Raw genomic sequence first — 12,713 nt, 5'->3', positions numbered from 1 at the left:
TGTCAATTCATTGAGGACTGAGACCTGCAGAACTCTCCTGATGCCTAAAGTAAAACATTGTGAAATAAATAACAAGAGTACATACAGTGCCTTTGGAAAGTATTCAGACCTCTTGACCTTTTCCACATTTTGTTACGTTACAGCCTTATTCTAAAATTGATTAAATAAAACAATTTCCTCATCAATCTACACACAATAACCCATATTGACAAAGCAACAACAGGTTTTCAGACATTTTTGCACATGTATCACAAATAAAAAACAGAAAAACCTTATTTATATAAGTATTCAGACCCTTTGCTATGAGACTCGAAAATTGAGCTCAGGTACATCCTGTTTCCATTGATCATCCTTGAGATGTTTCTATACCTTGATTGGAGTCCACCTGTGCTAAATTCAATTGATTGGACATGATTTGGAAAGGCACACACCTGTCTATATAAGGTCCCACAGTTGACAGTGCATGTCAGAGCAAAAACCAAGCCATGAGGTAGCGGGAATTGTCTATAGAGTTCTGAGACAGGATTATGTCAAGGCACAGATCTGGGGAAGGGTACCAAAACATTTCTGCAGCATTGAAGATCCCCAAGAACACAGTGGCCTCCATCATCTCTAGCGAGACCTGAAAATAGCTGAGGAGCAATGCTCCCAATCCAACCGTACAGAGCTTGAGAGGATCTGCAGAGAAGAATGGGAGAATCTCCCCAAATACAGTTGTGCCAAGCTTGTAGCGTCATACACAAGAAGACTTAAGGCTGTAATCACCGCCAAATGTGCTTCAAGAAAGTACTGAGTAAAGGGTCTGAATAATTATGTAAATGTCAAATTGTATTTATTTAAAAAATGTATTGCAAACATTTTGACAAAACTGTTTTTGCTTTGCCAGTAGGAATAATTCTGTGTAGATTGACGAGGTGAAAACTATTTAATAAATTTTAGAATAAGGCTGTATCCTAACGTAATGTGAAAAAAGTCAAGGGGTTTGAGTACTTTCCGAATGCACTGTATATTTGTAGTTTCACGAAGACAAAAATCAGGAGGGAAACTGTGAATGTCAAGTAACACCATGACTTTGGTGAAAGTACATTTAGCAATAAAAAAGTTCCCACTGAATGATGGGGTTTACTGGTGACGATGGCAGGGTGTTCACTATCTGTTTAATGTAAAGCATGACTGCAGTTGAGCCAAAGAGAGAAGGAAAGACAGAGAGAGTGGCTGAGCGGAAAAAGGTGGCACAATAATGGGGAGGTGAAAGGCATGAGGCCAAGTGATGAGAGCTGCTTCATGTGGAGCAGAAGTGTATCGGGGCCTCCCCTTTGAACTCCCAACGTCGATAATTGAAACAGCATTGAGAGGGCATCAGAAGAGATCTGGATCGCATTCCTCCCCCTTTATTAAATTTAGCTCATCAGAGGGGCGAGCCTGATTTCCTCTCTCCGCATGGCAATAACTCATCCCCTCCCCTTTTGCCCCCGACGTGTTGCCCATGTGTGCCCTAAGGGGGCCAAGGGAGAAAAGGGGGGGCCTGGGGTGAGAGGCCCGCGTCAGGGCTTCAAACAGGGAGCTGAGAAAGTACAGGCCGCCCACCCCAGCCCAGCTTGCCACTGGGCTCCTTGTCTACAGCACTTTTTCCACGCCTCTCACCTTGGACTTGAAAGCACCCCCAAGATATTTCTTTAAAGTGGCAGCCACTGCCAGGGGCTTGGACCGTGCACTTTCTAATTCAAACAAATGTTGTACCAGGGTCAAGAGAACCAGGGTCAGGAGAACAATGGTGTTTCAGATGAGTCGCAAGTGTTGAGCTGATAAAACCCTGATTTTCCCTCCTCACCATGATGTTTTCCAGTAGAATGTTTTTTTTACAGATAGACAAATACATATAGTACAGTTAATAACCAAATGAATAGATACATCTCCTATTGTTACCTGTGTATAACAGCACCCTATCAGACACAGAGGGCTTGTAGATTTTACAGAGCGTGGAATCACCTCTTCTCATTTCGCAGACGAGTGGCTGAGGTTTCCGTCAGGGCTCTAATCAGCGTCACACATGCATGGCCTGGGAGGGGGATGAACGGCGCTGAGGCACCAGCCACTAGAGAGCTCTGGAGGGGCAAATAGATGACAAATATTAAAGGGTATCCTTTAGTGACCCGGAGGCAGCCATGAGCCACAACGACATGTGCTGTTTGCGACACCTTGGTGGTGACACACTGTTGATGAGCACATGCTTCCTGACACCAGGCAGGACAGAAAAAGCTCTTGGCCTGTATGTTCTAACAACTGACTGACCACTCCCTTGGTCTCACCCTGGCTTGACTCTTCCCCGATGTGATTCTGTGTGGCCTGTGTGCACATAACTGGTGGCTTATTCCAGGCCACACAGGAAGCCTATCCATTGTCACTCTTATTAGCTCAGTTGGCTTCCCTTTAACTCTTGCTTTGGTATGTTCCTGTCTCCTCATCCTACTTATGACAACCTAAACTGGAAATAAAAATGAATTTCATAATTACAAGTTCCAACTACACGTGCAAAACCAACCGAGCTGATCAAATCATTGGCTTGATAGTAAGAATACAAGTTGACTTGTAAAGTCCACGATTGACAAACCTGTATAGGGTTGATAATGAAAACCCAGATGGATCACGAAACAATTATACGTTTTTCTATTTGGACAACAGCAGTTCGGTTACTTAGCGAATGTATGGAAAACCCCACATTTATTTTGAGTGGGTCTCGGTAGGATTCGAGGGTGGGACTTAAATCCGGCAAGTGCATTGTCCTTCCTCCTTGGACTCACGGCAAGCCCAGGTACAGCATCAGTGCATTGTCTATCGCTGAACTGTCACAGCCAAGTAGCGTGCAGAGCGCACCACTCAACCAGCCTGCAAGAAGTTTCACTCACAACACACGGTAAGGTTATATACTCTTACCAATTTTACAAATCCAGTAGATATATGTTGGTAGAAAATAATACTGTTTACATATAAATAGGTGAAAAAAATCGGAATTTGATGTGTCGTGTTGTAAAGCTCGCTTTGAAGTGCTGTTGCGCTTCCCGTGAGGAATGCTGTTGGAGCGTGCATGAACAGTACAATCTGTTGCATTTTGAATGAAACGGAGAAGTCCTTGTTTTTCTTTATTCAAACGTACATTAAAATAGTTACAAGAAAAATATTACAGCTTAATAATATTTTTGGTATATGTGCATTCATATGCAATAGCATTATCACGTGCGTATCTGTTTGGATTCTCTGCTGTACCATTGGCCACTGACTCAGTCATTTGGAAAACATGTTTATATTTCCAAACACAGTCGTAAAGCCAAATTATATTTATTTTTAATATTAAGACAATTGTTTTTTCGAAAATATATTTACTAAAATGTAGTACCTCACAATGAACTGCGAAGTATTTGTGTCCTAATGTAATTTTGTGATCGACAGATAACCTATTTTTCTCTTAGTAGTCAATTACACTAGTTATCACTTGAAAGTTACAAAGTCTTTGTTATGTGTGCTAAATGAGGTCTACATGCTAGGCTACTTGTCCCTGCCCACGTAGTCAGTCAGCTCCCCTGGAAAAGCTCTCCTCTCAGCTGGGTTTCTGCTCCCCCTGTCTGTGGATGTTGCTGTTAGTAAACACTTGATAAAGAGATTCCCAAAATGAGTGGGAGGGAAGCAAGGAGAGTGGGAGGGAGGGGGAGAGAGAGAGGATAAGGAGGGGTGGAACATCAGGCAAATTGAACCTTTATTTAACTAGGCAAGTCAGTTAAGTGATCACCTATCAACACTGGAGACAGTGTGACTAAACATGTTCAATTCTGAATATTGAAAAAATCTGCCTAATATAAATGTCCAAATATGGAGAGACAATAGCAACTGAATTCATTATAATTTTGACTGGAATGTTGTAGGCTAGAATTTAGTATCTGTTATTGCATTGTCCGTGCAAATTTTAAATTTGGGAGGGGGGAGTTCTTGTTCATTAACGATCCTATATTTCTAAAACCTTTTCCATCAAGTGATTGTCATTTAAAGGCAACATTGCAAAAAGGAAGAATTCTGACAATGTTGTTTGGGATGTCTGCATCAGTTGTTACACAGGGTAGTGTGGGGTGGTGCCACTCTATGTTGACCTGTGGTGGCAGGTTATTGTAGTCACACACAAACACAGTGTAAACAGCGCGTGATTGATAGGGGCCCCACCCGTCTGTTTGTATGCTGATCCCTTCCACAGGCCTGCTGCTCCATCCAAACCCCAGGATGAGTTACTACATGGATCCAGTTTCCTCCTACCCGACCCTTCACCCCTGTGACCGTCTGGGGGCGATGGTAAGACCCCAACCACCATAAATCACACTGCTGTTACAGCCTGTGGATGGGCTAGCTACCTACCACACGCCACAGTGTAGGCAGAGTGTGTTAGCACAGTACCTCTGGATTCCATCAACCTAGCTACCGCAATACGGACTGTCCATGTCAACTTAGTGCAACACTGGGGTGTTGTTAGATTTACTATAAAAAATGGACACAATTTGTTGTTAAAAAAAATCCACAATCAGTTCTTCATTCTAGACCACTATGGACCACATTGTCTTCGGAGGCTGAGGTGAAATAAAAAATAGACTATAGTTTCAATCACCTCCTGGATTGCACAACCTTCTCTACAAAACAATTATTACCTCCTAACCATGTCGGCAGTAAATATCTGTGTGGGGCCTAACCATCACTGAGTCTATTTAGAGCCATGCAGAGCAGCCCCACAGAACGACACAACACTTTACCAAGTAATGCCATCTTGATGTGCTATAGAGCAGGCTGTTTTTAACACCATCCAAATGAAAGGACCATATGAATACAGCCTGTCAGATCACAGGAATCAGGGACATTGGGATTCCTGTCATTTGGGCTCTGAAAGGTGAAGGTTGACAAGCGTTGGCAGAAATGTTGCCATTTGTATGCAGAATGCAGCCCCGTTAGACAAAGAGGACGAGGTCACATGCAAATATCAACCCAACCTGGCTCTGGTACAAAACATGGAGGGATAAAGCTCCCTCGCCTCTAATTGGCTCAGGTGGTTCTGTTTGCCTTTGAAATTGAGATTACTGTACCCGAGGCCAGACGTGCTTGAAAGATGAACCTGGGTTGCCACTGCTTTTCCTACGAATTGACATGTATTAGTAGAGAAAAGGCCTCTGATTCCCCTGCCCTCTTCCTTGGTAATTTTCCATGTTATTCTGGATGCAAAGAGGGTGTTTATGTGAAGGAAATGGCAGAGGTTTCCATGTTTTGTGACCATGTCCTGTAACAAGACAGTTAACCCACTGTTCCTAGTCCGTCATTGAAAATAAGAATTTGTTCTTAACTGACATGCCTAGCTAAATAAAGGTTTTTAAAAAAGGAATAACTGTGGGAGATGCTGTAGTTGAATTGCCCCTGACTCTCCTAATTTTATAAATCAGATGTGTGACCTCAAAGGATCATCCACAAAAGGAATGGAAAACTCCAAGCAACCTACTTTTGCTGGACCTCCAATATCACTTTACAGCAGTGGAGGCTGCTGAGGGGAGGACTGCTCATAATAATGGCTACAACAGAGCAAATGGAATGGCATCAAACAAATGGAAACAGTGTGTTCAATGTATTTCATAGCATTCCACTTATTCCGCTCCAGCTGTTACCACGAGCCCATCCTCCCCAATTAAGGTGCCCCAACCTCCTCTGCTTTACAGTGCCGATACGACTGCCCCACTTCCGCTGGCTATCACTCCCCTCTCCCTACCAGACTGAACTGATACTGCCGTCATCGGCCCACGTACCCCCTAGAGACTTCCCTAGATTAGGCTCCCTAGTCCCCTCTCACTCACTATTAGCTGGCTGTAAAGCTGACAGCCTACTGATAAACCCAGCATCGCTTTAACAAGAGTCCTTATCAGATGGGCAGTCAGTCAGGTACCCTGATCTGAGGTCTCTGCTCCTAACCAGGCCTGTAGTGAAGACCGACCAGACAGTAGTCAGTTAAGTGGTGAGGTGACAGGAGCCACCACTATTGTCCCTATGGTGAGGTGATAGATGGAAACTGATACTGGAGAGGTTCCTATGCTTCTTGCTACTGGTCATCACATCCCTGCCAGGTATGCATCAAATGTCACTTTCAGAGTGTGAACACCCATATCTTGAAGTACTGCATCAGAACTGCATCCTGATCCATTAGCTTGCTTAGTGTGATTTTGAGTCGATGGACGTTTTTCTCAGAATAGTCCTGACCGTTATCTACTCACCTGATATATTGTGTATCCACATACATACAGTATCTGGTCCTCCCCCCAACTACTCATTCACTTTGGACCTCCCCTCAGTCCAATCTCACATGTGATCAACAGGATGAAACAAAGATAAACCTATTGAATCAAATTTAGCCTTCATTGTGTCTGGGAAGCATGAAACAAAACTAGCCAGCTCCACTCCAAAATAGTATTTTTTAAACTCTAGTTTGGTCTCTTCTTTCCTTACAATCAAGCTCGTTGACGTTCTCGCAGTAAGTCAGTAAACTGTTGTATCACATTATGTACAGCAAGTTAACACTGTTTGAAAGTAAACAAGATGTGAGGTTGAGATACGGTATACTGCATCTGTGCCTTGCTGTTGCTGTAGGAACCAGGTTAGGGCTGGGCCATACATCGCCTTTTAAGGTATACTGGTAAGGATTTTTATAATACCATCTAAAAAGGTGATTTAGTACACTGCTTCATAAATGAAAAATTCTAAGAATTTGAGTACTTCAATGTCAGTTTTGTCCTAGTTTGGCTGAGTATAAAACAATTGGAATGGAGAAAGCCCATTAAAACAACTTATAATTCATGTGTTGCCATCCTCGGATTATGCACTACTCATAAAACAACATATTATTCAGAAACATAAAATACCACCAAATACCTCCGTATCATCTAAAATAAGAAGCATATTGTGATATTATACTTTGGCAATATCGCCCAGCCCTAGATCATGTCCAGGCCCAGTGAGTTAACTCCCTGCTGTGTGTTGCCTTTACAGAGGCAGAGTGGAGGGGTGGCTATGGGACCACTGACCCAGCTCCCTGGTATGGTGGTTCACCCCCAGCAGCAGCAGCACTACCCCCCATCCAGACCCCTCTACCCCCAGGATGTCACCCTGCAGGAGGTCCCCAATGGACACGACCTCGCACCCACAGGTAGGAGCCAAAGTAAGCCTCTGACTAAAACCAAATCCTACAGAACACAGTTTTTTTGCCTGTTTTCTCACGTCACTGCACTTAAAACAGTAAATTAACCAAGCAAAGTAAAATATGCCTTTTAAATTTCACAAAGGAACACATGTATTGCCTCATAAAGGGAAACTAGATTGGGGTAAAAACGGAAATGAGATTGGGGGTGAAATATATTGTTCATTGTGAATTGTGTGTTCACTGGAAACAAAGGACTTTATGTGGAGGGGCGTGGTAAATGAACTGTGACTCACACACAAGCACCCACCTCCCCATCCCCACATCTTACATGGACACATACACACATGCACCAGTCCAGGCAGTCTGTCTTGCTCCAGAGTGCTGCATGCACAGTGACCGGCTGAGTGGCCCGGGGCCCCCTGTGGGTCTCCTCCTCCCTGGGGACCATGGTGACGTTGACCCCAGGGCCTTTACCAAGATGCCTCCTCCTCTCCTCCTCTGGGGACCGCCACATGCCCCGCATTTTTCTTCCTGCACTCTTTTTTTCCTACCGATTATTTTAAACTGGAACATTCCTCCCAGTGCGTTGTCTCTGTTTGACTCTGGCCTCCCTCGTTCTTAAGAGTGATTTATTCAGGGGACTGGGACACACGCCCAGGGGAAGGGGGTGTTGCTTAGGCCGGGCGCCATCTTTCTTCCATCTCCACCCAGACTGGATGCAGGGGCACAGGAGGCAGGAGGGCCAAAGGGCGGCCATATTTTTCCCAAGCCTCTGGTTCCCCTCGGGGGGATTGGGTCAGGGCTGGATCTGATGGGATTTGCTGATGTTTGTTGCTGGAGACACACTCCTTTGGAGCCTCCAGTGCTTCCAGCGCTAAACTGTTGACATAAACATTATCAAGTGGAAAAAAACAACCTCCAGTTGACCTCCTCTCCATCATGATGGTGATCATGCAAACCAATGCCGTTACATTCGTCCGCGCAATGCAACCACCTGTAGACGAAATTAGAGTTATTTAGTGACCCCAGTCAGTGTCATTTGCATGTTGTTGTGTAGCCTCCCAGTATATGGAGCTGAAATCTCAAAATCAGGTCAGTAACCCTTGACACACTCCACTGCCTGAAACCATTGATCTGACCCATATGTTTCTCAAATTAAAATATTTTGACTTCTTAACGATAGTCGTTTGAGGTCATCTCAATAACCTACTGAAAAAATCAACTAGTAAGTATAATGAAGAAGTCTTCTTTGGCTGACTGTGCCACCAGTAGACGTGCTCTTTCTTTCCTGAAGCCACACTTTACCATGTGTGTAAGCTTGGCCTGCTTATGAGGCCACTCCTGCACCTTGCTTAGCTTTGAAAACATTTGTGTGTGCTTCCCTTTCATATTTTACAGCCCAAGTCACAGCGCACGATTAATCAATGCCATATTTCTGCTAATGAACATGCATTACATGTTTCCTTTCATGGAACCAATGCAATTAAACACAGATACCACCTCAACTGCTGTTGAGTCAGGCTAACATTATGGAAAATTATTGTCTGTGTGTCAGTATCCACCTAGAATGTCCAATACAGTATACAAATTATGAAGAACATCTTTCTGTTTCACTATGTGTATGGCCAATACAAACTGCCCTGGTTCCCTTTCACATAGATGACAGCTACATAATATCAGCACATGTGCACTGAGTACTGGGGCCAGTAATGAAAATGTTCTCTACTTTTAATTGAGGAGCACAACTCAAAGTTTGAAAGACTGACTTCCTCATTCAGTACTGTAACACCCTTTTAGTTTACATGAGATGACTTTCTTGGACTTTGGATTTATAGCGTGCTGTTACAGTAACTGTGAGAGAGAGCTGAGAGCAGATGTGGTGAAGGGATGTTGTATGTTGAAGGGCCTTTGCATGGTTGGCCCTGAGCCCACTGTCACACACAGCTTCCTGACATCCGCCATGCCATAGTACTGTTTACAATACACCCGCACTCTCCTCTCTTTTCCACCCGTCTCCTTTCCACTCTATGCTCCGCTCTTCTCCACTTCCAGAAACCTGGCCACTCTCACACCACTGGGTCTGATCTTAAACGCCCACTTAGATCCATGGTGTGTGTGCTGCACAGTCTCACTGAAACACAGAAATGCACACACAAACAAACACACACACACACACTTTACTTCCGGTAGTCGCTCACACCACACATATCCATTCATTAAATTCACACCAGTTTTCTGGCATGTATTGTATTACTGTATCCTCCCATTCAGTAAAAAGCCCACTTCCACTCCCAGGCACCTATGATCTCACTGTACATTTAAACATGCACTCACATTTAGAACACACAGCTGTGATATGGAACCCAGGGACCATTGGCCTAGGTTTTAATTTATGTGATTTAACAGCTGGATAGTAGGGAGGATAGAGGGGGGGATTCACAGGGCCAGGGCTGGGGGTGGTGGGAGGGAGGAGGAGAGTAAATGAGGGGAGGGGGTAGAGATTGTGTGGGGGGGGGGTCGCCTCTGATGAGGGGCACGTATTTTCTACGAGTAAACAGGCAGCCTGCGGGGGTCTGGAGGTTATGGGAAAGGAGGAAACAGCGATGCTAATCAGGCCGGCACACACTTCCCCCGACAATAAAACAAAATGAGGGGAGAATGGAAAAAAGAGAGACAACTCTGGAGCAGAGGGTCACAGCGCAGCCCCACTTCACTAGGCTATGTTTTTTGCGAGTGGTTGTAGTAGTGACATTGGCTTTATTTGTCGTGATAGCTGATAATACCATCAGGCATACTTCAAAATTGTTCTCTAGAGAGCCTCTGTATGTAGTGGCAATGACTAGTCCTGGGAAAGGTAAGTGGGGTCAGTTCCTCTACAGTGACTAACCAGTGACTACATATACAGAACATTCAGTCTTCAAGGACATATAGTACAATCACTGGGAGCGGTGATGCAACTAATGCCAACTCATTGGAAAGGTGGAAAATGTGGGTAAAGATCACTATTGTAAAAATGCCATTGTGTGGCTTAGTAATACATACTGTCATTACACCCTTATGAGTGTGTCAGGACTGAACAATGCATCAGTGTCGATAACAGGTAATAACTATGTCATTGTTATAATCATAATGGTATCATAATCATATCACATTTGGAATAGAGTGAGCTTTTATAGTCAACCAATCAATCCAGCTAATGATTTTAACACAATAATGTAATGAAGACGCGCTTCTAATAAACAGGCTGTAGTGTAGCTGAGGAGATGAGGGGCTTTCCTTTAGCTGCAGGGGATGGTGGAGCTTTATCAGTGAGCTCTCTAACTGTGAGAGAGAAGGAGGAAGGCCTGAGGGGGATTGAATTATCTGCACAATGGAGGGCACGTGTTGGCGCTAATGGAGAAAGAGATGTTCTTTTTATCGAAGCTAATTGTTCAGAAAGAGCTGAACTTATGTTCAGGCAGGCCCAGAACCACCCACACACATACTCACTCAAACATACATACATGCGGTCACTCACCACGCACTCACTCACGCACGCACGCACAGATGCACACAAATACACAGCCTGTGGTTCTGTCCCTACTGGACGCCTGTGATCTCAGCAGGACTCCATCCAGCCTGTCGCATCCCCAGAAGGCTAAGGGACAAGGGACAACAAGGATCCCACTGTGTGTGTGTGTGTGTGTGTGTGTGTGTGTGTGTGTGTGTGTATGAATGACTGGTCAATAACTCGCTAAGTGGTACCTAAGAACAGGGACGCCAATCCAGTCATACCATACCGATTGGCTGGTGGTAACAAAATAGTATTTTTCATTTCAGTACGCTTCTCCACTACCTCCAAACCCTAGTGTCTGGGTTTCATATTGTAACAAAAAGATAAACATGTCAACGTGTTGCATTTTAAGGCACATAAAGAAACAACAGCTCACCAACAATTCCCCAGCCTAGCCATTGTTTCTAAGCAAAGCATACTGTAATACATCCTTGTAAATCGAATCATATCTAAAACCAGGGGAAGGCATGTCATCATGATGTAATCAAGGAATGACACCCAAAACTTAAAGAGAGGGACCGATGTCAAAAGAAGGTGAGCTTCAATCCCCAGGATATAGTATAGGTCATAGGTTAAACTTTCAGCTAGCTAGCATTCAGTTAACCCCTGGTAGCACCAACAGGTCCTTTCAGCTAGCTAGCCCTCATTTAAACCCTGGTAGCAGCAGCAGGTCCTTTCATCTAGCTAGCTGTCAGTTAACCCCTTGTAGCAGCAGCAGATCCTTTCAGCTAGCTAGCTGTCAGTTAACCTCTGGTAGCAGCAGCAGGTCCTTTCAGCCAGCTAGCTGTCAGTTAACCCTTTGTAGCAGCAGCAGGTCCTTTCATCTAGCTAGCTGTCAGTTAACCCCTTGTAGCAGCAGCAGCAGATCCTTTCAGCTAGCTAGCTGTCAGTTAACCTCTGGTAGCAGCAGCAGGTCCTTTCAGCCAGCTAGCTGTCAGTTAACCCTTTGTAGCAGCAGCAGGTCCTTTCATCTAGCTAGCTGTCAGTTAACCCCTTGTAGCAGCAGCAGCAGATCCTTTCAGCTAGCTAGCTGTCAGTTAACCTCTGGTAGCAGCAGCAGGTCCTTTCAGCCAGCTAGCTGTCAGTTAACCCCTTGTAGCAGCAGCAGCAGATCCTTTCAGCTAGCTAGCTGTCAGTTAACCTCTGGTAGCAGCAGCAGGTCCTTTCAGCCAGCTAGCTGTCAGTTAACCTCTTTGTAGCAGCAGCAGGTCCTTTCATCTAGCTAGCTGTCAGTTAACCCCTTGTAGCAGCAGCAGATCCTTTCAGCTAGCTAGCTGTCAGTTAACCTCTGGTAGCAGCAGCAGGTCCTTTCAGCCAGCTAGCTGTCAGTTAACCCCTTGTAGCAGCAGCAGGTCCTTTCAGCTAGCTAGCTGTCAGTTAACCTCTGGTAGCAGCAGCAGGTGCACCAGTTACATGTCTGGATTAAAGAGAGGCAGTCAGCCATCACAGATGTGCCCGAGGAGCAGCTTTGCTTTAGCTATGGGTGATAAAATGCAATGCCATTGCGTGAACCCCTAACTGTCAAAACCATGGCAACAGCATTTGCCAGGTGAAGAAGCGAGACATTGAAACCCAAGTGCACATGTTGCCTTATTTGTGGGACATGACAGTGGTGCTGCTCAGTCTCATTGGGAGGACTGTCACTTAAACTTAAAATGACATAGATAGACATTTTCATTCCCATAACCATTCTTCCCGTAACTGTACAATGTATAAATTACAGTACAATGACCAGTGACTAACTTGACGTGGTAGTGTCCAGGAAACTGTTTGTGTGGTTAACAACAGCAGCCCCAGTTCTTACAGATGTAGTATCTTAATGTGAGACAGTTTGCTATAGCAGAAAAATAATTCTGCAGCAACAGGAAATGTGAATTATTATGTGGATTATAATTAATGGACAAGTCTGAAATTACAAACTTCAGAAGCCTTTTTAAACCTCAAATACAGTGC

The 12,713-nt window shown here is 44.5% G+C and overlaps 1 protein-coding gene across 3 annotated transcripts in view; it reads left to right on the top strand.

Annotated features, from left to right (window-relative positions):
• The first annotated feature begins 2,126 nt into the window (after positions 1-2,126).
• LOC110504033 (protein c-ets-1-B) overlaps positions 2,127-12,713 on the top strand; it is a 46,058-nt gene continuing 35,471 nt past the window's right edge. The window contains exons 1-3 of one of the 3 annotated variants that reach the window (XM_021582829.3): positions 2,127-2,914; positions 4,241-4,335; positions 7,057-7,213. In XM_021582829.3, coding sequence (XP_021438504.1) covers positions 4,267-4,335; positions 7,057-7,213 — 226 coding nt within the window. In that variant the 5' untranslated portion in view covers positions 2,127-2,914; positions 4,241-4,266. Of the gene's footprint in view, positions 2,915-4,221; positions 4,336-7,056; positions 7,226-12,713 lie in introns of those variants that run through there. The other 2 variants (XM_021582828.3, XM_090218739.1) reach the window with 2 other exon arrangements.

The sequence above is a fragment of the Oncorhynchus mykiss genome, chromosome 24 (assembly GCF_057628025.1).
Source record: "Oncorhynchus mykiss isolate SJ-2025 chromosome 24, ASM5762802v1, whole genome shotgun sequence".
In the NCBI taxonomy this organism is placed as follows: Eukaryota; Metazoa; Chordata; class Actinopteri; order Salmoniformes; family Salmonidae; genus Oncorhynchus; species Oncorhynchus mykiss.
Note: the sequence above shows the minus strand (reverse complement) of the source record. Positions and strands in the feature narration are given on the sequence as shown.